General features: G+C 33.5%; 1 protein-coding gene across 2 annotated transcripts in view; it reads left to right on the top strand.

Moving 5' to 3' along the window:
- Positions 1-26,728, top strand: part of RABGAP1L (RAB GTPase activating protein 1 like) — a 689,556-nt gene that overhangs the window by 178,424 nt on the left and 484,404 nt on the right. For both annotated transcript variants that reach the window (XM_051998907.1, XM_051998908.1), the window contains exons 12-13: positions 11,140-11,233; positions 24,021-24,171. In XM_051998907.1, the coding sequence (XP_051854867.1) occupies positions 11,140-11,233; positions 24,021-24,171 (245 nt within the window). The remainder of the gene's footprint in view (positions 1-11,139; positions 11,234-24,020; positions 24,172-26,728) is intronic.

Here is a 26,728-nt window from a genome sequence, read left to right as displayed (position 1 = left end):
AATCCATCTTTTTTTAAAGATCTCCAATGAGGGGGAAAACCACTCCTTCCGAGAAATTCACTTCCAATTGTAGATAGCTCTAATTGTTAGCAAGTTTATCATGGCATACAGTCTGAATTTTCCTCTTTTGACACTCACTCTTGTTCCTAACTCTTCCTTCTGGGGCTAAAACCCCAACCAACCAACCAACCAAAAAAAAAAAAAACCCAAATCAAAACCAAACCTTTAAATCCTCCTTTTTTCATGACACCATTTCAAAGACTTGAAGTTAGCCATTGAGTTTTTAAATTAGTGTGTGTGTGCGTGTGTATGTGTGTGTGTGTGTGTGTGTGTATGTGTGTAGCTAAATATCTCTAGTTCCTTCAACAGATCCTCTTTCAGCATAGACTTAACATTCTTCTTTATTGTCCCTTCACATTCTGTGGCTTATCAATGTCTTTTCAGAAATATGAGGCCTTAACTAGCCTAAGTCTTCTGGATGTAGCCGGACCAGTGTACAGCATTACTCCCCTTTGCCATTGCATTGGTCTTCTTCAGGTATAGCTTGCACTAAAGACCCTTTGACATCTTTTCCATGACTTAGAATTTCTGCTGCCTCATCTCCTCTAATACCACCCTCAAAATGTGAGGATGATAGGGAGCAGAAATAAACTTTATTAAATAAAGGTCGGCTCACATCACTCCCTTGTCCCAAATCTCTCCATCATTCCCCATTACTGTAGAGGGCTAGAACTCCAAAAAGGTGTGCTTGAATCAGACAACCCAGCCCTTAAGGCTAATTACTTATTCCATGTGAGACAATGACTGTTAGCATATATTTGGATGATGGCTCTCCTCACCATTGGTGCTTGCTGAATGTTTGGTGTTAAGATAATCATAGGGAAGGATTGGAGGGTGGGGGAGAGAGGCCAGGGTTACTTGGCTGCAGGAGGAGGAGGAGAGAGCCTGGAGACGCCGGACTCCAGAATCCAGGATAGATCTTTGGCAAGCCTTGATGCAACTTGCCTGCCTCCTTCACTTCTCCCCCTAAAGACCAAGGACTTGGATTTATCCAGACTCTGGCCGATCCTGAGGCCCTCCAGGGAGCTAGCCCGTACTTTACACCTTACTTACAGGATAAAGTACAAACTCTATAGCATAACATTGGTATGCTATGTCTCTTTGGTAAGCTTGTAGTGCTTGTTTAGTTTTTACTCTAGTACAGAGCCTTTCACATAATAATTAACAATCATTGTTGAACTGAATTTGAGTACTTCCATGATCCTCTCTCAATTCATCATTTTTGTCTTAAACTATGTCTTTTCATCCACAGGGCTATGGCCATTTAAAATTACTCATTTGACTAATAATTGCTAATTATTAACCATTAAAATTATTCTCTTAAATACCATAAATGACTATGAAAATTATATTTATTATTATAGTGCTTGACTCTCATCAAGAGATTTGTTCTTCCTTGTAATGCTTACTATTTGGAAGCACTTTTACTCCCCTAGATCTGTGACTTCAGTTATATAGTGAATTAGCTTCTTGTGAAAAAAGTTGCTCTACCATGGCAGGTCAGTAACTTAGTTTTTGAGCATTAATTTGGGTCACTATGCATAGTTATGTGACTTAGCCAGTGTCACAGAGCCAATATTGTTTGAGAGTAGACTTGAACCCAAGTGTTACTGATTGGTTGGCTCCTTATGTTGTATGTCTTGTTGCCTTTTACTCTTATGACATTGGAAATGTAAATTAGCTTCTTATTAACATTATACAAATTATACAAGAAACTTTATATGGCTCAAAAACTATATGTAATGAACATTAATCACACTTTGAATTTTAAGTTTAAACTCAAAACTGCTTGAAGGACAAGATCCATATAGTTGAGATTAATGATTGAATGCCAACTTGGAGGGAGATCCCTAGTAGAATTCGCCCGAGTTCTATCTTTCATTTTGTTCTATTCAGCATTTTTATCAGTGACTTACAAAAAGCTGTGATTAGCAGGTGTGCACATAACATGGGGGTGGAAATTATAGCCAACATGTTGGATAATAGAATGAAGATAAAATAGAGATAATAGCCTAAGTCATGGATTGTATATCATAAGCTTCTATTTAATAGGGACAATTTGAAAGCCTTACATTTGGGCATTTATATACCCAACTCAGGTGCATTTATACATTCAAAATTGGGTAAAAGAAATACTGGATTTAGTATACTTCAAAGTCAGGATGAGTGAGCAGTTAGAAATGGTAGCCAAAGAGGCCAGTTTCTTCCAAAGCTACATTAACATCATTATGATATTCTGTATGAGAGAGATGATGGTTCCACTAACATGTAATGTTGCTTGCAATTCTAGATGTCCCATTGTTAAAAAGACACTTGGAAATCAAGAGTGGCTACAAGAAAGAGTTCTGACTGTGCCCTTTAAGTGTTTGCTTGTTTTTTTAAAATAGCTTTTTATATACAAAACATATGCATGGGTAATTTTTCTGCATTGATCCTTGCAAAAGCTTTTGTTTCAACTTCCCCTCCTTCCCTCCACTACCTCCCCTAGATGGCAGGTAGTCCCATACATGTTAAATATGTTAAAGCAGGTGTTAAATACAATATACACATACATATTTATACAGTTACCTTGTCGTACAAAAAAGATCGGATTTAGAAAGAAGGTAAAAATAACCTGAGAAGAAAAAACAAAAATGCAAGCAAACAATAACAGAAAGAGTAGGAATGTTATGTTGTGGTCCACACTCATTTCCCAGGATTCTTTCTCTGGGTGTAGCTGGTTCTGTTCATTACAGATCAGTTGGAACTGTTTTGGTTCATCTCATTGTTGAAGAGAGCCATGTCTATTAGAATTGATCATCATATAGTATTGTTGTTGAAGTATATAATGATCTCCTGGTTCTGCTCATTTCACTCAGCATCAGTTCATGTAAGTCTTGCCAGTCCTCTCTGTATCCATCCTGCTGGTCATTTCTTACAGAACAATAATATTCCATAACATCCATATACCACAATTTACTCAGCCATTCTCCAATTGATGGGCATCCATTCATTTTCCAGTTTCTGACCACTACAAACAGGGCTGCCACAAACATTTTGGCACATACAGGTCCCTTTCCCTTCTTTAAGATCTCTTTGGGATATAAGCCCAGTAGTAACACTGCTGGATCAAAGGGTATGCACAGTTTGATAACTTTTTGAGAGCCAAATTGCTCTCCAGAATGGCTGGATCTCTTCACAACTCCTCCAACAATGTATCAGTGTCCCAGTTTTCCCGCATCCCTTCCAACATTTGTCATTATCTTTTCCTGTCATCTTAGCCAATCTGAGAGGTGTGTAGTGGTATCTCAGAGTTGTCTTAACTTGCATTTCTCTGATAATCACTTGGAGCATCTTTTCATATAAGTAGAAATAGTTTCAAGTTCTTCACCTGAAAATTGTCTGTTCATATCTTTAACCATTTATTAATTGGAGAATGGTTTGGTTTCTTATAAATTAGAGTCAATTCTCTTTATATTTTGGAGATGAGGCCTTTGTCAAAACCTTTAGCTGTAAAAATGTTTTTTTTTTTTTCAGTTTGTTGCTTCCCTTCTAATCCTGTCCGCATTAATTTTATTTGTACAAAAGCTTTTTAACTTAATATAATCGAAAATTTCTATTTTGTGATCAATAATGCCCTCTAATTCTTCTTTGGTCACAAATTCCTTCTTCCTCCACAGGTCTGAGAGATCGACAATCCTATGTTCTTCCAATTTATAATCTCATTCTTTATGCCTAGATCATGAAACCATTTTGATCTTATCTTGGTATACGGTGTTAAGTTATGGGTCAATGCCTAGTTTCTGCCATACTAATTTCTAATTTTCCCAGTAATTTTTGTCAAATAATGAATTCTTATCCCAAAAGCTGGGGTTTTTGCATGCCCTTTAATTGTTGATGAAGGTTCATGAAGGAAGCACAGATAATAAATGGGAGAAGAGAAGCGTAGTACTGGGGTGTATGGGAATGGTGATAATGATGCAATAATTTGTTTTAAAGTATTTGATGATTTGGCATATGGTAAGAAGGATTTTATTAATTTTACTTTAAGTTGTGGAAAAGTAATTTTTTTCACTAAATATAAGGAGCTAATATAACAGAATTATGATTGAAAAAGTGCTCTACTGTCTAAAACAATGAGCTAAATCTAATAAGATCATATTAGCTGGGACAAATTGAAAGCCATACCCATGCTTCATTAGATGAGTAGAAGTTCATATTTATTAGAGATTTTACTTCTACTACAAGTTAAACTGTTTGGTGGGATACTGCTCTTTTTACTTGTGAATTTCTTGACACTAGTTTTGATTTCTTTCTGCCTCTACAAAGTCTTTCTCTTTCTTGATCATTTTTTTCATATGGTCTGTAAAGTTTTCCAGGAAGTGGCATATATGGATTTCATAAGGTTATTGGATCATGGATTTAAAAGCTGGAAAGGACATTAGAAATATTACAAATGAACTCCTTCATTTTTTATACAAGGAAACAGATCCAGTGAAGTTAAATATGATTCTTAAATCTCCTTATCTTTCCCTCACTTCTCTGCTGACTTTTATAGAAAGCCTTCTCTAACTCTGTTAGAGCTTTCCATTTGTTAATTATTTCCTATTTATCCTGTATGTAGCTTGTTTGTATTTCTATTTTGTTTGTTGTGTCTCTCCTTCAATTATGAGCTGCTTGAGGTTTGATATCTTTGTATCTTCATCACTTAGCATAGATTTCAGTACATAGCAGGAACTAAATAAAAAGTTTTTTGATTTTTCTTTTTTCTTTTGTTATTAGCTAAATAATTTGTCCTGTCACACAGCTGGTAAAAGTAGAGCGAGGATTTGATTCTAGGTTTTCTGACATCAAAACATTTCTTGTTTTGTGTCACTATGCTGCCAGCTTTATGTGAAATCATTTTCTTAGTAAAGCAGTTTCATGGTAGGGATTTTTAGAAGAATTTTTAAAAGAGGCAGTAATTTATTTCTTTAATTCTATTTTGTCATTCTTTTTTGGTTATGTAATCCTTTATTTCAATCTTTACTTCATCCAAGCCTTGAGCCTCAAAAATCCCAGAATAAGACTGATTTTTAAGATGGTACCATTTATTGCTTTGAGAATTCTTGTCCTGCTTACCCCAAAAGGTTTGAACATTCTTATGTGCTGTGGCTCTTTTACTTCAAATATATTATTTTCAAATCTTATCTTATATGAGTTCAGTTGAATCTTCAAGCTACTTGTGTTAATTTTTATCATATTTGTCTTTTTGGCAGGTTTTTTTTAGGAGTCCCCTATACATTTTCATTATTTTTAAATTTAATCATTGATTAATAATAATAATGCTGAAATAATATACTTATTCTTCCCTGTTGGAGTCTGCTTAATGTCCATATTTATTCAATTATCATATCACTATAATAACTTGTTGCTACCATTTTATCAGATTTCATCCAGGTGTTTTTTTTTTAATTCAGATAAAATGTGTACATCCCACCTAAGTGTTTTTATATAGTATATTATATAATAGTCTTAGTTACAGTCTAGATAAATTGTCATTGACTTTGTTGGGCCTAGGAAAGGTATTTCTGCATCAAAGGGTATTTTAGTCAGTCTCTTCGAAATCTTCCAAATTGTTGTCTAGAATGATTGTACTAATTCATAGATCTTCCAAAAATATATTCTAATGCCTGTCTTTCCAGTTTCAACATTAGCTATTCCCATTCTTTTTAAAAAAACTTTGACAATATGGTTGGTGTGAAGGGGAAGCACTAGTGTTGTTTTGATTTATATTTCTTTTATTATTAGTGATTTAAAACATTCTTTCATATAGTTGTGAATAGTTAACTATTGAAGAATGACTTTTGGTCTTATATATTTCTGTTTTTCTGCAGAAAAATATTTCTATATTTTGGATTATCAGAACCTTCTCAGATATTTAATATAAAGCTTTCTTAACCTTTTTGCATCTATTTTGTTAATGAAAATTCTTTTCAATTTTATGAAATTAAAATGATTGGTTTTATCTTTTGTACTTGCCTCTGTTGATTAAAAATTCACCTCTCTTTACTTCTTACTCCATCCTTGAGACTGGGCTCCAGTATACGATCTGTTTTTCTTTTCTTTTACTTTTTTTTTTTTTTTTTGGTATGATCTTAAATGTTCAAGATGTATCTATTTTGGTTATATTGTGGTATGTGGTGTAAGACAGAAATCATGAGATATAATGGACACAGGTAAATGTAGAATCAGGAAGATCTGTGGTCCACTCTTGCTCCTTACACATGCAGTGGACAAGTCATTTAACCTTGTAGGTAGCTCTGTAAGACCAGAAGTTGCTAAGAATGTCCTGAGCTGCCTGCTGGAGGCACTTTCCTTCTTTTTTCTTTTTTCTTTGTTTTATCTTTATTTTTTATTATAGCTCTTTATTTACAAGATATATGCATGGGTAATTTTTCAGCATTAACAATTGCAAAACCTTCTGTTTCAACTTTTCTCCTCCTTCCCGCCACCCTCTTCCCCAGATGGCAGGTTGACCAATACATGTTAAATATGTTAAAGTATATGTTAAATACAATTATATATATATATATATATACATACACACACACACACACACACACACACACACACACACACACACACGTCCATACCGATATTTTGCTGCACAAAAAGAATCGGACTTTGAAATAGTGTACAATTAACTTGTGAAGGAAATAAAAAATGCAGGCAGACAAAAATAGAGGGATTAGGAATTCTATGTAGCGGTTCATAGTCATCTCCCAGAGTTCTTTCTCTGGTTCAATTCATTACTGCTCTATTGGAACTGATTTGGTTCATCTCATTGTTGAAGAGGGCCATGTCCATCAGAATTGATCATCGTATAGTATTGTTGTTGAAGTATATAATGATCTCCTGGTCTTCCATGTAAGTCTCTCCAGGCATCTCTAAAATCATCCTGTTGATCGTTTCTTACAGAGCAATAATATTCCATAACATTCATATACCACAATTTATTCATATGCCCCAATTGATGGGCATCCACTCTGTTTCCAGTTTCTGGCCACTACAAAAGGGCTGTCACAAATATTCTTGCACATACAGATCCCTTTCCCATACTTCCCTTCTTTATGGAGCTTCATAGCTATTGGAATAGAAATTCTTATTCCTTTTGTCATATAAGATATTGATCTAAACTTAATTTTTGCCATATAGTTTTCCAGTTCCTCCCTTCCTCTTCTGTCCCACTCCCCCCCCCCCCCCCCCCCCCCCCCCCCCCCTCCGCTCCCCCTTACTATTCTTGTCAAATAGGCAGTAGTTCTTCCTGGGTAATTTATGTTTTCAGGTTTGGATATTGAGTAACTGAATCCAGTTATCTCCACTTCTTTCTTGTTTGGTCTGAATCTTCTAACAGTAAGATAAATGAGGGAAAATAAAGAAACGTATGAATTGTTGAAGAATTTAGAGCTAAAAGATATATGGCATTTATTTAATGACAGCACAACTGAGATACACATATCTCAGTACCATATGGCATCTTAACAGACAATATAATGAGCAAGACACAAAGGAATTGAAAATAAATATAAGGACTATAGAAACAATGAATTATTTGCAGAACATAACATAATAAATAGAATTTTATAGAAATCACAGGCAAATGACATAGATCTAAATAAAGACAGTAATGAAACTAATTTTTTTCCCCTTACTCCTTTCCATATATTTTCAGTTTCAATGACTTCCTTCTCCACCCCCCCCTCCATTTTAAAACACTATATCTATTGACTTTGTGTTTTTATTGGCTATCTTCCATCCCTGAAATATTCTTCTTGTCTCTCTGCCTGACTCTTTTGGGTCCCTTGAAATCAGAACTAAAATCCCATCTTTTTTCAATAATTCTTTTGTGATACTTTCTAATGTTGATGCCTTTTTTCCTGAATTTGTCTTTAATTTTATCCTGCATGTTTTGCTTATTTTTATTTGATTGTATGTTGACTCTCCCATTAATTTATGAACTTTCTGTATTTATAACATTTAGCACATTGCCTGGAACATTGGAGGAGCTTGATAAATATTTGTTATTGATTGGGTCAGAAGAGAAATCAGAAACATCAAAAACATTGCAAAAGGAAAAGATAATGATGAGACAATATAATAGAATTTCTGGAATGCAATCTAAGCTATCCCATCTGAAAAAGAGCGTTACTGAAAATATGGGACAGCTAGATGTTGCAATAGATAGAGTGTGGACTTGGAGCCAGGATTAGCTGAGTTCATATTTGGTCTCAGACACGCAAGCTGTGTGATCCTGGACAAGTTATTTAATCCTGTTTGACTCAATTTCCTAATCTTAAAAATGAGTTGGAGAAGGAAATGGCAAAGCACTCCGGTGGCTTCCAAAAAACTCCCAAAAGGGGTAACAAAGAGTTGGCCATGACTGAAAATTAGTAAGCAACAACAAAAGCATATAGTAGCAAAGTAGAAAAAGGGAAATTAATGAACTAATATCATGGCATTAAAAAAATTAGAAATTCAGCAAATCCAAAATAAGCAAAATGGATGAAATCTGAAAAATTACAGGATAGACATATAAATCGGGAAAAAAGATGTTGAAACAGTACATTCTAAGAACTGTTTTTTAAAAAATTTTAACAAAATTGATAAATATCCAGTTATCTGAATGAAAAGAAGAGAAGGGAAATTATATTAACAAAACAAGTAAGAGGAAACCTTAGCAAACAGAAAAAAAAAAAAAGAATTGTTAATACCTACTACACAGACTTTATATTCTAAGAAAACTGAGAATTCAAGTAAAGTAAAAGGTTCTACAAAAATCTAAAATACTGAAATTAATTGAACATAGAGATCTTCTGTTATTCTATCTTGGAAGAGGAAGCTAGATAGGAACTTTCAAAGGAAAAAAAAATCCTTGTTTAGATGGACATATAGAATAAAACTGTAAAATTTAAAGAGGCATCGTTACCCATTGTACACAAATTATCCTAAAATATTGAGACATAAAACACTCTTACCTTATTTTGTGAGGCAAATATGATTTTGATAACTAAAACTGGGAAGGATTAGGTAAAGAGAACTAGGATTTCTTACCATTAATGAATATGGATTCTAAAATTTTAAGTTAGATCATTGCAAAAAGACTATGACTATTTATTTAAAAATAAGAACAACAAAACATTCATTATGATCAAATTGGATTTTTACCAGTGATTCCAGAGTGTTTCAACATTAGGAAAACAATGATTAATTAAATTAAAAAGAAAACAATTTGAAGCCATATGATTTTATTAATATATACAGAACAATCCTTTTGAAAAATATAATAGTTATACTAAACCCCTATAAAAGAAAAAGGAAGAATCTTTAAAAATGACTAAAATGTATCTTTCTAAAACCAAAACTCAAACAAAAAAAATAGCTTAATTTGAACAGGAAAGTAAACACTTTTTTCACCTAAGGTCTACAGACTCCTTGTTGGTAGATAGATTTTAGCAAGGACTCATAGTTTAGATGGGGAAAATCATGCCTTTATTTCGGTGTAATTGATTTTCCTTTAAGCATACCATTTAAACTTTATGCATTTAAAAACATGATTCTGAAAAGAGGTCAGATTGTGAAAGTGGTTCACAACACAAAAACTGTTAAGAATCCTTTCATTAGAAGCTTTGCCAAGGATTGAAGATATAAAGGAAAGATTTCTTGTTTCCCTTCTATTATTTGACAAAGTTTTAGATATTTTAATAATAGAAAAAAGATGAGAAAGAAGTAAAAGCTTTTTAAAAATAGGAAAAGAGAAGCTAAAACTTTCTTTTTAAATTAATGACAAAATAGTTTAACATTCTAGGGAATTAGCAAAGAAACTGAGACTGAATGGTTTCAAGAAAGTATAGGGACAAAATAATTTCGTGAATTCCATAACACAGCTACATAGCTAAATAAAGGCAAGAGTCAATCAAAAATAAACTCAACAAAATTGAATAAGTGTCAGACTACCAGAGTACATGCAACATCTTTACAGATACAATTACAAAAGGCTTCTTAAAGCAGCAAATAAAGTTAAACTGAAAGGATAATTTTGGGCTCCTCTACAGAAATAGTGATAATAATGAAAAGGTAATTTATAAAGCTGGACCAATGATAACTAAATTCATTTGGAGGAAGAAAATATCTAAAACGTCAATAGAAATCAAAACGGATCAGAATTAGTAGAGAATAGGATTACCAGATCTCACACTATTTCGTGAAGCAGTAATCATTAAAGTATTTGGTCATGATTTCCATACATTTTCTAGTTGTTGTTTTTTTTTTTAATTTGGAATTGAAAAAATATATTGGTAATTAAGTATTTGAGTTGTCTTGTATCAAAAGTTAAATCACTAAGATGTTCTAGTTATAGAAATCTAAAAGTTTTGGGACATATATATTGTAAAAAAAAATGTTGTTTGTCAAGACTTTATAGAGATTTGTATGAAGATGTTGGATGTGCAGGTGTCTAGGTACATGTGTTGCCTGTCCGTACATCTATGCATGTGTTTTGTGGTTCCTATGTATTTATTTATTATAGCTTTTTATTTACAAGACATATGCATGGGTAATTTTTCAACATTGACAATTGGAAAACCTTTTGTTCCAATTTTTTCCCTTCTTCCCTCCACCCCTTCCCTTAGATGGCATGTTGATCAATATATGTTAAATATATACATGTATTTATTGATTTTTCTTGTCTTTGTAAATTTATTCTTGATTATTACAGGATAAGTTATAGTAGAGTAGAATAATTGATTAAGAATTCAGCATTCCTAATTATATTATGATCTCTATCTTTTTTACTTAATCTATTATTTTGAGCAAAGCTAGGCAGCTTAATTTCTAAACTGAAAATATATATATATATATATATATGTGAGAATTTCCATAAGGAAAGATTATGCTTTGAAATGCTTAACCTGTATTACTACCATTATTGATGATTATATAGCTGTCAAGTTATTTTTTAAATTTAGAGATATAATAGTGTTATCTTTATTATTTGAATGTACTTTGGTATTTCTTATTTGATAAATTTTCTAATGTTTGTTTTTTATTTTTTTTTCCCAGAGAGTGATAATGAACTCTCAAGTGGTACTGGTGATGTGTCTAAGGATTGCCCTGAGAAGATCTTATATTCATGGGGAGAATTGCTGGGAAGATGGTAAATTTCAGTTTTATTGTTTACAACTTATCATATTTTAAATTTTTTTTGAAGTGAATTTTGAAACATGAATTAACTTCTTCATATAAATTAAAGCCTTTTTGATTATGCTTAAATTTGGGTCATTATAAAAGAATTTTAAGATGGCAGTGTGTTTGAAATAGCACAGAAAATCAATTTTAATATAAATTTGTAGCTATATTTAATATCTGTCTTGAACATCAACAAAAACATTGTCATTGCATTTTCAGATACTTATTTTAGTCATTATTCTGTCATTATTTTGTTCAGAATAGTTCATTAGTCAATGGTCAATATACCATATTGGTATATTGGTCAAAATATGGTCAAAACATTTTTGGTCAATATTCTTAAATTCTCATATTAAAAGTCTGTTATCAGAAAGACCCCTTGGAATCCAGAAGAATTGGGGAACAAGCCCAAGATGAGCTGCCACTGCCCAGTGCTTCCCAGTTGCAAGCTCGTCCAGGAGTAGTATTAGAACCAATATTCTTTTAGAGTGAGAGAAAAATTCTTTATTGGGCAGTTCTCATGAGAAGTGGGTGTGCTTCCAAATGAGGCACACATCAAATACAGAAGTGAGAGCTTCTGCTGCACTGTTTTTTTTTTTTTTTTTTTTTTAAATACTGTTGGTTTTGTTCTTTATCTCTCCCTTCAAGGCTCAGATTGGTCCAGGTCAGATTTACAGTCTGAGTTACAATTGGTCAGACTCACAATCCAAGTTGCATTTAGTTGGATTCACCATCTGAGTTATAGTTGGTTGGATTCACAATCCAAGTTAGAACTGGTTGAATGTACAATCCCCTTTTTTACCCATTCCACAGTTCGAAAGGCTTGTGCCCTGTCCTTGATCCTAGCTGGTTTGGGCCAGTGTAGGCCTGGGCTGTTTTATCTGGAACTTATTAGTTAGCCAGTTCCTTAACTCACACGGACCCTGGTTGGAGATAAGCTATTTCACTCCTCCCCTCACCCTGTTTTGACAATATCTGTGGAAATCTAACTTCTCATACTCTTCACAGAGGCTTATTCATTTGTACTAGACATATCTGCAGCTCTGTATTTGTTTCACATGTTTCTACATGCCATGTACGTGTTTCCTTCCCATCTCTGGTTTGAAGAGGGGCAGATTCAGTCTTTCGACTGATGAGGTTAAGCCTAGTTTTCAGGGTTCCTAGTCAGGGAACCAATATGATGAGGTTTAGGTTTTGAGGTTCCCTTTAGTAGGGAACCAAATAACGAGGTCTAGATTTAGGGAACCAAAATGAGATTAGGGTTTCTGGTGGTCAGGGAGTTAAATGATAAAGTCTAGTGGCAGGTTTGGGATTTGGGGAACCAAATGGAGAGGTTTGGCTCCCCTGCACCCCTTTGGGATTCAGTGCAAGGGTAGAGAGTTTTACCCCCTTCTGGCAGCACAGAGAGATGAAGGAGATTTTCTCCTTCAAGGAGTTTTAGAGAGTTTTGCGGTCCCTTCTTCACTACAAACCTTGTTTGTAATTAATGTTAATTTCTGTTGTCAAAGAATTTCAGCTTGAAAAGGCATGTTGTTGTTATTATTTTTTTACGAAAGCTTAAGATTAGGATGAATTTCTTATCTTGTTTCCAAATAGAAGTAAATAGTAAAAATCTTTTTAAAAAAGTATGCTGTCTCTAATATTATTGAACCAAAATCTATGTTAGATATCTATAAATCACAACTTGAATTTTATGTACTCTTATAGTAATGTGAATAAAGTGCTAAAATTAGATTCAGATACAATTAAGTAGCTAGTTGGCATAAAAATAAAACCTTTATAAATTAAGATATGGAAATTTATACTGGAAAACCAACAAATAACAGTTTAAAAAAATGTTTCAGTATTCACTGTGATCAGACAGTGATTAAGTAGAACATACTCCATATTTTTCTCTGTGTCTAACACCTCTGGATCCCTAATAATTGTTGATAGGATTTAATTGAAATCTATATATCTGGATCTATATTTACACATCTATATTTAACTATAGGTTATCTGATGAAGTTTTTTTTTGTAGGATGTTAGAACAAGTCTACAGATTCTTATTACAAGCTCACTTCGTGTGTGTGTATATATATATACACACATATATATATATATTCACCATCCTATATAGTATGGAAGGAACTAGATGCATCCCATTTTGAATTCACTTTCACATAATTTTATGGTCTTTTTGCATGAGCTTTTAAGTTTTTTCTGCTAATGCCAATCCAGGAAGGAAGGAAGGAAGCACCTTTGGGGAGCTTTGGTGACACTCCAAACCTAAATCCCGTGTTCAGACAGCTAATTTAGAATATTGTAATTGCTTGTTAAGTCTACATTTAAAACCACTGAGAGCCCCTGCCCTGGTTTTTAGAAGGAAAAGACTATAGGTAGAATAAAATTAGTAAACACACTGAAATTTTTGAAGAGTTTCATTGAAGCTACAGAAAAAAAGCAAAACACCAAAACTTTAGTGAGGCAACCATGGATAAAACTTCCTTCACTACCTCCAAACCTCCAAATTTTAGCCAAACAAAACAAAATATATTTCTTTGTTGGAGATAGAGCTTGAAATAGAAAAAAAAAAGATTAGATAATTATTCATAGAGTAAAATAGATGAACTTTCTTTTTCTTCTTTTCATTTAGTTCCTTGCCTATAAACACACAATTCTTTCTAATTTAAACACACACACACACACACACACACACACACACATTCACCTCCTTCTATTCTGCTGGCCTTTCTAGCCATCATCATCTGTTTCTTTTACATTTCAGTGCCAATTTTAAAATAATTGGTCCACCCCCACTGCCTGCATTCCCTCACCATATATTTTCTCCTTAGTTCTATGAAACCTTTTTTTCTTTGTTGAAACTTAAATTCCTGAAGGTGTTAGCAGGGACTTTTTTTTTTTTTTTTCATTTTTTGTCCTTGTCTTTTCTCATTCCTATTTCTCCTTGATTTCTTGGTAATACTTGAATACATGTCCTTGAAGCTTCTCCCTTTTTTAGACGGACATATTAATGGTGTATTACCCTTGTTTTCCTTCTTTATCTTCTATGTGTTCTTTTCTCCTTCTTCTTCCAAACCTTAGTATGAGCCCCTAAAGATGAATGTGTTCACAAGATAGGGCGCATTAGGTCTGATTTCTATTCTATTTTTCCTATGGAAAACTCTTATGATATGTGGTTTAATATTTCTGTCTTTGCTAGTAACATTCACATTTCTAGCTCTGACTCTGTCTTCTAACCTGTATTTTCAGTTAAGATATCTCCATTCAGAGCAGTGGTTTTTAGTCTTTATTATGTCATGGACTTCATTGACAGGCTAGGGCAGCCTATCATGTTTTGAAATGGACAGAGCAAAATCTATAGGTTTATAAAGGAGACTAAATATATTGAAATACAATTACCAAATGCGCTAAAAAAAAAAAAGTAGATCACAGACCCTAAGCTTAAATACAGTATTATCATCTCAAATTTATTCTGTTCAAAACAACAACCTAAACTTTTCAAAATAGAATTGACTTCATAAGTAAATGCTTCCTAAATTTCACAATACTAGCAAGGGGTCTCAGTCATCTAAACCTGGAATATGGCAGCTATTCTCATTTTCCTTTAATTTCTGATCCCCATTTTTACTAACATTTTTTAAAAATAATGTTTCTCAGATTGATACTTTTTGCTTCATTCTTGCTGCTACTATATCTTTTTTTTTTTGTTAAGCCTTGATCTATTATTTTATTGATTGTTTATATTTAAGAGATGTGGCTATTGTCACTGTTGATCACCTTCTCCCTGATACTCTCTTCTCTCTAGGTTTTGGGACATCACCCTTTCTTGGTTTTCCTCCTTAAAACTCCTTTTATATTTTCTTCTTTAATGAATTCTTATCCAGATCATGCCTTTCCCCTTCCTCCCCGCCTCAGCCCCCCCACCCCGACGCAATTAGAGTTAAGTGACTTGCAAGGGGTCACATAGTCTAGGAAGTGTTAAGTGACTGAGGCAAATTTGAACTCAGGTCCTCCTGACTTGAGGCTGCCACTATATCTTAATATTGCTATAAATTTCTTTGATGTTCATCCTTCGTAAAGCATTTCCCTTCTCCAGTTATTCCATATTTATTATCATTCTAATCTTTCTAATGTAGATTAGCTTCAGCATTTTACATCATTATTCAATGACCTACCATGGCTGCCTATTGCCTCCTAGAGAAATTCTAAATTTCTTTTTTTGGTAGTCAGCTCTACATAACAACATGTTTTTTATTTTACCTCTACTCCCACAATTTAAACTTGTGGATATTTAATGAATTTTCTAGGCAAAATATAAAGGGTAATAGTCAAGTTTTGTTTTGGAAAATTGGATACACTTTGGATTAGCTAAGGAGAGAAGAGAAGCATTCCAAGCAAATGGGACAATGCAATGTAAAGAAGGGCAGTTGAAATTATGAATCTTCTCTCCTCCCATTTTTCCACTTCTTTCTCTCAGGAAGAATAAAAGGAAAGGGAACATTCATTTATTAAGTGTCTTCTATGTGCCAAATCTCTTTCAACTTTTGTTGTTTTCTCTTCAGTCTTTCCAAATGTTTTTAATAGAAATGAGTGGTGTATTTTATCAAAAGCATTTTCTGCATCTATTGATGTAATTACATGATTTCTAAAAATTTTATTATTAATATAATCAAATATGCTAATAGTTTTCCTTATGTTAAACCATCTCTACATTCCCAGTATAAATTCCACTTGATCATAATGTATAATCTTTGTAATATATTGTTGTAATCTTTAGTTAATATTTTATTTATGATTTTTGTATCCATATTCATTAAGTTTTATTAATTGGTCTATAATTCATTGGTCTATAATTTTCTTTCTCTGTTTTTATTCTTCCTAGTATAGTTATCAGTATCCTATTTGTTTCATAAAAGGAATTTGGTAGGATCTCTTCTTTGCCTATTATTCCAAATAATTTAATATTAAAATTGGTTGATCTTTAACTTTTTGATAAAATTCATTTGTAAATCCATGTTGACCTGGTGCTTTTTTCTTAGGAAGATCACTTATGGCCTGTTCAATTTCTTTTCAAAAATAGGTTTATTTAAATAGTCCATTTCCTCTTCTGTTAATCTAGGCAATTTATTTTTGTAAATATTCTTTCACTTAAATTGTTAAATTTATTGGCATGTAATTGGGCAATATAACTCCTTATAATTGCTTTAATTTCATCTTCATTATTGGTATATTTATTTTTTATATTTTTGATAATAGTGATTTGGTTTTCTTCTGTCTTTTAAAAAAATCACATTGTTTATTTTATTTGTTTTTTCATAAAACTGACTTCTTGTTTTCTTTATTAATAAATGGGTTTTTTTAACATCATCTTTAATTTGTAGGATTTCCAGTTTCTTTTTAATTCTTAGTAACATAGCTTTTATTTTTGCCTTTCTATCAAAGTTGATTTCTGCAAAATCAAAGACCTCTTAATGTCTATATTTGATGTATTTTTGTCTATTCCTGTCCATGACCTTTCTGCTTATTTTAATAACAATGACTAGCCTGTCTTTGAAATCTCTCTTCCTTGGAGATTTCAGAAATTAATTTCTCATCTTCATAGGGTGATTTAACTAGATGATACTAGATGATATGTCTAGAGGACATACTTATTAGATAATATGTCTGTGTTATGGTTATATTAAAATAACTGATTAAATTTTAAAGAGAATTAGAACTGTTTTTTATACTGTAGCTTTGTACTTAACTTTTATTTAAAATATTACATAAACCTAATAGCACCTTATTTCCATGCCAAAGGAAAAAGTTATTATATATATTTCAAATTTATTCACTCATTAAAAGATTAGGTAAGACATGTTTTATAATTTGTTGAACTTGGGGAATTAAACATGTGTTATGACCAGTTGTATATCCTCAAGGATTCTGATAACAACAGATGATGTTGTTGAAATAATGTCCTTATGTACTCATAATTTTACCAGAAACATTTAAAACAGGGATAGTTTTTTAAAAAAAATTATCCTTTTTATGTATCTGTAGTGATCATCAACATACTCTAATAGCATTAGGCATAATATCTTATTTCTGACTGATGACCTATTAAGTAATACAGTTGCTGTATATTATGTAGTAGTTGTTATAGTATTACCAGGATAACCAAGAAATTAGAGATGTTAATCTATCTGTTTTATGAGTAACCTGTTGTTGTTTTTTTTAATACTATTTAGTTAAGATAAATTGTCACTTGATTTTTACAAGAGAGTAGATGAAATACTTTCATAAAGCCTGGCCAAACAGATGGCTGGGGGACCACTGAAAGCTGTTATGTTGACCCTGTTATACAGGCACAAGAAGCAAGCCTAATATTTATTTATTTACAATGTTTAGAGTTTGAGTGAGGATTCTTAGCTCCTGAACAAGTAACTGTTGAAGCATTGAAGAAATAGGAGCTGCTCTATATATGATAGGTAGGTGGGATATGGAGAAGAGGGGAGTAAGGAGAGGAAGACAGATACGAATTTAAACTAGATTGGGGTTATTATGAAAAAGCAGAGCTATCAAAGATATTCCAGTTATTTGTGCAATCACACAGCCTGGTTGGCACCTTAGTTCAAGACTTTAAGTTCTTATTGATAAACAACATATTAACATGAGCATAACTTAGGATTCTTAAAGAGTTTTTAGTGAATGGGGACTTTATCTTTTTGACAATTTCTGTGTAATTTAACTTTTTTCTTTTCTATATATTTTCATATGTTTATCTAAGTACTTAATAAATGTTCAATTGAATATAGTGATGATGCAGATGTGCATATACATATATATATACTATATATATTTAAATATATGAAGAAAATGTCAAAAAAGATATATGCATACACATCTGCATCATCACTGCATTCATTTGAACATTTATTAAGCACTTACAGTGTGTAAGCATTGTTTCATTCAGTTGAACAAATTTATTAAACACCTATAATATGTAAGGACTGTATTAGTTGCTGGTTAAAAGATAAAATCCTTGCACTTCGGGAATTTACCATATGTTAAAAGAATTATAGTCTACACATACATTCCAACAAATATAAATATTATCCATACTGGTTCTCTGGTAGTTTGGTTCTATTGGAAAATCTAGATGTGCCAGGTACTTAATAACAACATGATAAATGAACATGTTAGTGTTTTTGACTTAAATGAATCAGTTCTTCAATGCATAGATGAACCCATCACCATAGCTATGCCTTCTGTTGCACAATATTCAGCTCACCCATGCCTTCTTATCTTTGCAACACTTTGCTTACAAAGAAATTTCAAAGCAGATAGTGTTCTGTTCTTCCCATTTTATAAATGATGAAACTGAGCTTCTGAGGGGATAAGTAGCCTGTTTGTGATAATGCAGCTAGTCAAATAAATAAGTAAATATTTTTAAGCACTTAGCATAAAGCAAGGCTATGCTTAGAAAGCTCTGGGGATACAAAGAAAGGCAAAATTATGCCATCTGCCCTCAAGGATCATATTATCTCTTAGGGGTGAGACAGTCGGTAGATAATTTTTCAAGTTAGATTTCTGTCTGTCTATCCATTCTTTTCCTCATTCTCCTCTTGAGGTCATAGCTATAATTTAATGACATTAAGCATTATCCTCTTTCTGAAAGATGACGTGCCTAAGTATTATAGTTACTATATGTAATGTAGTTGCTGCAGGGTTGCCAAAGAAATTAAGGATCTTAATCCACAGCAATAAGAAAGCTGGAAAAGTGATGGATTTGATAGAAAAAAGCTACTGAATCCTCTTGGGACATATTCACTGTAAGATAGGTATAGAACATTCAATATGAAATGCCAAAAAGGCCAGTTGGTAATTTAAGAATGAAGTTCAGAAAAGAAATTAGGGATAGATAGATACATGGATCTGGGAATCTTCTGCATGGAGTTAATTGATCCTGTGGGATAAGATCACTGATTGAGATGGTATAGAAGGAGAAGGGGAAAGAGCCCTCATTGTTAATGAGAGTAACCTAGATAAAGACCCAGTAAAGAAGACTAAAACGGAGAGGTCATACAGATAAAAAGAACACCTGTAAAAGCTGAGAGAGGCAAGGGTATTTAGGTAAATAGGGTAATTAACAAGTTCACATGTTTCACAGAAATCAGAAAGGTGAAGAATGGGAAGAGGCTTTTTGACTTGGCCATTAAGAAATTATTAGATACTTTGGAAAGGGTAGTTGCAATTGAATGATGAGGTCAAAAGCCAGATTGCAGAAGATTTAGAAGCTAGTGAGAGAAGATATTTAAACTCCCTAATTTAGATGACTTTAACAGAAGTTTAGGAAGGAGAGAAACGGGCTTATAGCTGGCAGGCATGACTGGATTGAGATTTGTTTGTTTTTAGTATAGGAGATCCCTGGGCTTGTTTGTTAGAAGTAGAGAAAGAGCCAAAGATACAGAAAGATTGAGAATTAGATGGGAGGATAGAGGAGGACATTTTGTTGGACCAGATCGGAGGGAACGTGATCTATCATATATGTTGTTGGGTTTGCCTTGTCAAGAAGAAGGATTATCTCCTTATGTGCAAAAGAGGTGACGAAAAAGATTGGGAGGTGGGGAGAGATTTAAATGACTTAAGGTGAGGAGAATAGAAGAAAAGTGTTCCGCAATCTATACCCTGGTTTCCTTATTCCAAATTTATGATTCTTTCAACTATATTTCATTGTATCCTGACATCATATCCTTAATAACTTCCTCTTAAGGGCAATGGAAGGAAACATGAGTGTAATATTTTAAGAGACAAGAATGGACAGCTTATAGATGGAGTAGCCATTTCAAAATCAGAGAAAATATAAATTGAAATACTAAATTAGAATAATAAATATGAAAAAATTATGTTTTACATCATAACAACAGCTTAGTCTTAATCTATTAAATATCAAATCCAAAAAATAGGAAATGGACAAAACTCAAAATACTGATTTTCATGTAAATTCCTATGAAGATTTATCTTATAGAAGAGTTGTCACAGTGATTTCTGGAAGAATCCAGAAACTCCCTTAACTTATTGATTGAAGAAAACCTCAAAAATTGTTGGGGAGGAGACTAGAACCCAAATAGCAAATAGCAAAAGTTAATGTTGTCTTAGAACACCAGGATAGAGGCATAGAATTCTCCAGGATAAGGGGAATAGTAGCCCTGCTATACTTGGTTCTGGGAAGACTATATCCAAAATGCTGTGTTTGGCTCCAGGCATCATATTTTAGGGAGCATGTGTTAATGAGGTGTAGTGTGTTCAGAGAAGGATAACTAGGTGACTTAGGGGATTGGAGATCATGCTACATTGAGATATTTTACCTGGAAAAGAAGAGAGTCATGGGGAACATGATAGCTGCCTCCAAGTATTTGAATGGTTGACCCACTGAAGAGGAATTAGCATCTTTTTTCCCCCTTGACTCAGAAAGCCTCATTAGTTGGATGGATTGAATAGAAACAGACAAACCAAAGTCTGTTTTGGTTCCATATAAAGAAGAACTTCATGTTAGAACTGTCCGAAGATGCAATATACCTTGACTCAGAGGTACCACTCTGAGATATATACTTCCAAAAGATTAAAGCCCATATATATATATATATACAAGCTGGTTATAGCAGCATTTATTATAGTAAAAAAGTGGAGCAATTTGGTATCTATTTATTGAAGAATGGCTGTGCAAATTATGACATATGAAGATAATAGAAAGTTACTATGCTACAAGAAATAATAAAAGAGACAGAAGTCTGAGAAGATTTGGATGAACTGATGCAGAGTAGTGATCAAAAGAAGGAAAAAAAAATAGATTGTCACTTTAGTACTGTAGAAATCAACAAATCATACTTGTGAACTCTGATTTATATAATGACAATAATGAAAGATATTTGAGACATTTAATAAACTTTAACAAGTTTTTCAACAAGCATTTATTTAAAGATTCTGATGATCCAAAGAGATTGAATGAAACAATCCTCTTGGTCAATTATGACTACAGAAACCTGATAATGAATCATGCTTCCCACTTCTTGGCAGAGAAGTGATTGAGATAGGAACAAAATGAAACATTTTCAGAAAGGACAAACACATGGATTTTTTCTTGCTTTTCTTATTTATTAGCAGGGAGAGTTTTATATTGCATTCCTATTGCTTTACATTCTGGTTGGCATAAAAATGATTGTTTTGAACATACAATACATGATTGTTAATTGACTTCCTGACACAAAGAGCTGAAGTATAAATTGTTGTTGTTGTTTAAGCCCTTCAATCATGTCTGGACTCTTTGTGACCAAATTGGGATTTGTTTGTTTAGTTTGTTTCTTTTTTATTTTTGGTAAAGTGGAGTGAGAAATTTTAGGAGGGACTTACGAAACCGGAGGAATCGAGTAATATTTTGCAAAACGGCTGGCACTTTAGCTGGGTCTTGAAGGAAAGAATTTCAGTTATTAGGTGATATAGAGGTAGACCATTTCATTCGTGGAATATTTGTAAGCAAAGATACAGAATCTGGGCAGTTTAGGATTGTGAAGAGCCTACTTTGTATAGAATGTAGTATGTGGTGAGAGTCTAGTTCATTTGGTCCTGGATATAAATCTCCACATATAGGGCTGGCCAGTACTGAGAATGTGGTTCACTGGGGTAGAAACTTCATATAATGTGTACATTGGAGATCACGAGCGACACTCTGGTTTGCATTGGAAATGACATTCTGTTATTTAAAACAAGTGCTATCAAGCCAGCTCTCCCTGCCTTTCCCCAAGACTGGGGCTGCCCAGCTCCTTCTCACTTGGAAGAGAACTCTCTGGGGGTTCTCTTTAGAAAGTGTCCCTACATCTTGGAGAACTATTTCACTCAGCTTTGGGTCTCCTGCCTTGTAACTAATTTGTTGTGGTAAGTGACAATGGCTGATTCACCCAGCCCATTATATGTCTCTGGTCTGAGACAGAACATGCTTCTCATGCCTTGATGAGATGTCCACCTAGCCATTTTGCCATCTCTCCTACAGCCACTCATGTTCCCTGTGACTCTATTCAAAATCTATTTGAATCTCCAGATCAAATTCTTTTCTGTGACCACTACTTCTTTATTCGTATTTTGTCTCCTATTGGACTATTAAGATCCTTAATTTAAGAGCAGAGACTGTTTACTTTTTGTGTTACAATTTCTGAGCCTTACCACAATGACTGACATATAGCAACACTTCCTAAATGTCTTCTCCTTCATTCCCTTTAATATGATACAAGACTGGGCTGCATAAGAGCTTTATAGATCAGAGAAAGCTGATTGGCTTGGAGTGTCCAGGTCTAAGCTAGATCAGTGGACAGAAGAAGAATCTGAGTGTCCAGTCATGGCTCCAAGTTCAGGGCTTAAGCCAGCACAAGTATTCTCCCTCTGAAAATACTCTGGGTTTGCAGTTCTTTTCTTTGTTCAATGTTCTACAATCTTAATCTTCCTTAGAGGCTCAAGTCAGATATTGCCTTTTCTGTGAAGTCTCCTTTGATTCATCATCTTCTTGGTTTTTTGTCCCCTCTCAAATTATCTTTCCTTACCTTGTGTGTATGTTGTAGCCCTTCCTTACAGTATCAGCTCCCTGAAGGCAAGGATGGGCTTGTTTTTGTCTTTATAGTACTATAAAGCACTATATATATATAGCTAGTGTTTTGTGCTTAGTGGACACTGTAATTGAATTGAAGCAGATGCGGAATTCAGTGGGGAGGGGAAGCAGTATTAGATCTAAAGGAAGGCTGCAGATCCACTGAGTGTCTGTCCTAGTGCTCTGCCGCCTTTTAGATATAGGTATCTAAGTGCTAGCAGGAATGCACTGATGGGGTGGGGGTGGGGATTATTCCTTCAGAGAGCTCTGTCCTCTGATGGGAGCTTGTACAAGTTTTAGCATTCTAAGAAGGAGAAAGAATCAGTGGTACAAATGACCTCAGATTGTTCCTATTTGAAGTAGATTTTAGAAGGACAAAATCATAGAGTTTAGTGCTAAAGTCAAATTAATTCTTAAGGCCAGCTTTATTTATTATTGATAGGAACGGAGGCCTAGCTTCCTGGTGTGGGGTATTTGTTTTTTTATCCTTATTTTTGGATGAGTTGACCCCTAGAATTTGACTATACTCCTGTGAAGCTTCCAGTTTGGTTCCATTTTCTTAATGCTCATCCTAAATTATTCTTCTTTCCAAGTGAACTTTTAGTGAGGAATATTAGAAACATCAACAATTAGGCAGCTCACTGCCCCTCTTCCTTGCCCCCCACCTTGGTAATGTACCATTTTCCATTTCCTTCTTTCTCTGATCTAGGATTCAGGAGATACCCTGACTGCTTCATATAAGTTTTTAGTCAACTAAGAACATAGTCATTGAGAAATAGAAAAGAAGAGCATTTCACTGAAGGTGATAGTCTTAGTTTGATAACTTAAGACAAAATAGAACTAAATAATGAAGATAGTGATACCATTGAGTTTAATATCTCTTATTTTTTCTTAACCTTTTTCATTTTTTTTCTTGACCTAAAGCTAACATATTGTTTAAATTCATAAATATACTTTCCATAGCAAATAAATGATTCCTGAGAATACTTTTATAGATTTCTTAACATTATGTGGTAAAAGGATTGATTAAAGGTTATTGACATCTCTCTCTCTCTCTCTCTCTCTCTCTCTCTCTCTCTCTCTCTCTCTCTCTCTCTCTCTCTCTCTTTTCCTGCTCCTTTTCCCCCTCCCCTAGGCACAATAACCTTGGTGTGCGGCCTAAAGGGCTGTCTACTTTGGTGAAGAGTGGAGTTCCAGAAGCATTGAGAGCAGAAGTATGGCAATTGCTAGCAGGCTGCCATGACAACCAGACTATGCTAGATAAATACCGAATTCTTATTACAAAGGTAAGAGTTATTTTTTGTTTTGTTTTCCTTGGAACATATATTAAAAGAATCCATTTTGCATAGAGCTCAGATGGCACATTCAATCTTTCTTGTCAAAGGGATCGAAAACAGTGATAAATAGCTTTTCCTTTTTTGTTACAGAACTGGACTGGATTGTAATAAACAGTAAAAACAAACAAAAAAAAATCCCAATTACCTTTGTGTTTCTGGCCTTGCCTCTTCTTTTTTGGATTTGTGTTATTTTATAACAAGGATGTAGCATATTGGGTTTATTTATATGTTAAGTATTTTCTAACATATTTTGGTTAACATTATGCATTTATAAGATTTATGCATATCAATTTCACTGAGGCCTCAGATACACAAATGTAACTTAAAAATGAAAACAACTTAGGAAATTTAATTTTTAATAGCTGTCTCATCTTTGGGAGCCTAATGATTGAATGCTGCAGATAGATAGTAACCTCTTGTCTTTTTTCATCAGGGCTTTTTTGGAGACCATTGTGAGCTCTATTGCTTAATTTTCCACCATGATGATGATGACAAATCTAGGTTTAGATTAGTGATTTTGCTTCTAAATTTTACAGTTTTTGAAAATTTTGAGATTTAAAAATTTTGGATTTCAGCTGGAGAAGGAAAGATGAAGTCTCATCATATAAGAGCCTTTGGGCTTATAAAGATATAAAGTAACTTGCTAAAAGCTAGGTGGTTGTGAGAATTATCTGAGAATTGTGATGTTTATCAGACTAATTCAATGATTCCCATGATGTTTATTTTTAAATGGGGATAGCAGCAATAACTAGAATTGACAAAAGAAAAATAAGTATCCCATTTTTTAAAAACCTTTCCACTTGTCCATTTGAATATTCTACCCTTAGCTCTTACTTGGTGATCATCTGAAATTTTTTTCAGTGCCATCAGTCAACCTAATAGGCAAAATGAAACAATGAATTTGAAAGATTTCCTGTACTGTGACCTGAAGATGACTAGGCTTACCCCTCTACAATTACCAACCAAACTAGAGCTGACATAATTCTTAGAGGCCATCTTGTTCCTTACCTGCGGAGGTCTAGTGATTTCCTTATTGAATTTTCTAAAACTCACATGGATCTTTCACCTCATTGATTTGAGAATTTCCTTCAATGATACATATCACACTCATCTGTTCTTGCCTATTCAATGATCCTCTTGTAAAATTCTCCCAAAAATTCACCCTAGGGCATCTGCCCAAGTTTTGGAAGACTTTTTTATTTTAGGAAGATAGTGGAACATTCAGTTTTTCTTTTGTCTTCCCATGCCCTTAAGGTCACAGGATTCTGACTGTGGAGTTGGGGTTACCTGAGAGGCCATTGGATCAAACCCACTGCTTTTTTTGTCCATTGGGTACAGCCATGTGACTGGTCTAACATTTCCTGTTTTATAATTTCTAAGTGGTTTGTTGAATAAATAGAAAGAAATGATGCAAAAATTTCTTTCATCCACTAACTGAGTTAGCCTGAGTTAGAATTAGAGTAATTTCCAGAAGATTATATTTAGGAGGCATTTCTTAGTGGTAATGTGTATTAAACACTTCTGGCTTCTTTCTGGCATGGCTTATACAAAATGCTACGGCAACCAACTAAGGTTAAGAACACATGCCTGGTGATCACTTCTGTATGTAATTATTCTAATCACATTACCACCCAGATAAACACTAAGGCCTGGGGAATTTTATTTAGGGCAAGGGAGAAAGGTAAACAATTGCCCAGGTCAGATTTTATAAATGAGGAGAAGAATTTTGACAGCCAGAAGACACCCAGAATGATTTGGGTATCTGGGGAAAGAAAAGAGAAGAACAAGAGGTCCCACTGGAGTATGCATGAAGAAGTACCGTGATAAAAATGCATATGGCCTATTTTCTAATTTTTCTTTAGTGCTCTTGTATAAAGTGCTGGTGTCAAAATTGAAATTTAGCATTGGTTTAAATATCGGTAAACTTTAGAATCCTCCAGTTCATTTTGGTCTTCTCTGTTAAGATAGTTCAGACTTCTCTCTCCTAATCAAAGCTATTCTTTACTTTATTGGAAGGAAGAATTAAAAAGAAAAAGGAGAGTATAGAGACACCGTACATTTTTCCCCTCTCATTGTTGATTACCAATTAGGTGCAATATTATATTTGCAGAATTTTCACATTTGTAAAACCTTTAGAACATATCTTTTATCAATACTAAAGATCTCCTATAATCATTTGTAAGAGTTTTTCTTAAGAATTATAATTCTGCAACCACTCATACTGCTATTTACCATTAGTAATGGAATCTAATTGTGTTGATGTTATGCTTATGGTATTTAGTTTCCAACATAAGAATGATCTGTAAAGAAAAAAAAGGCCAAGAACCTATATCTTCCACTACTGTTTTTGGATAACTTTATTGAATATGTGATATTTTGTTTCTAAAAAAATAAATGTACTCAATAGACAGGGTAGAGAATATCAGTAATACTAATAGTATTTTGCTTTTATTTACAAGAACAATAGTTAAAATCTTTTGTGGAATATTATTCTTTCAAAAACGTA

Source organism: Antechinus flavipes, chromosome 4, assembly GCF_016432865.1.
Source record: "Antechinus flavipes isolate AdamAnt ecotype Samford, QLD, Australia chromosome 4, AdamAnt_v2, whole genome shotgun sequence".
Classification (NCBI taxonomy): domain Eukaryota; kingdom Metazoa; phylum Chordata; class Mammalia; order Dasyuromorphia; family Dasyuridae; genus Antechinus; species Antechinus flavipes.
The sequence above is the reverse complement of the archived record's forward strand: the minus strand, read 5'-3'. Positions and strand labels throughout refer to the sequence as shown.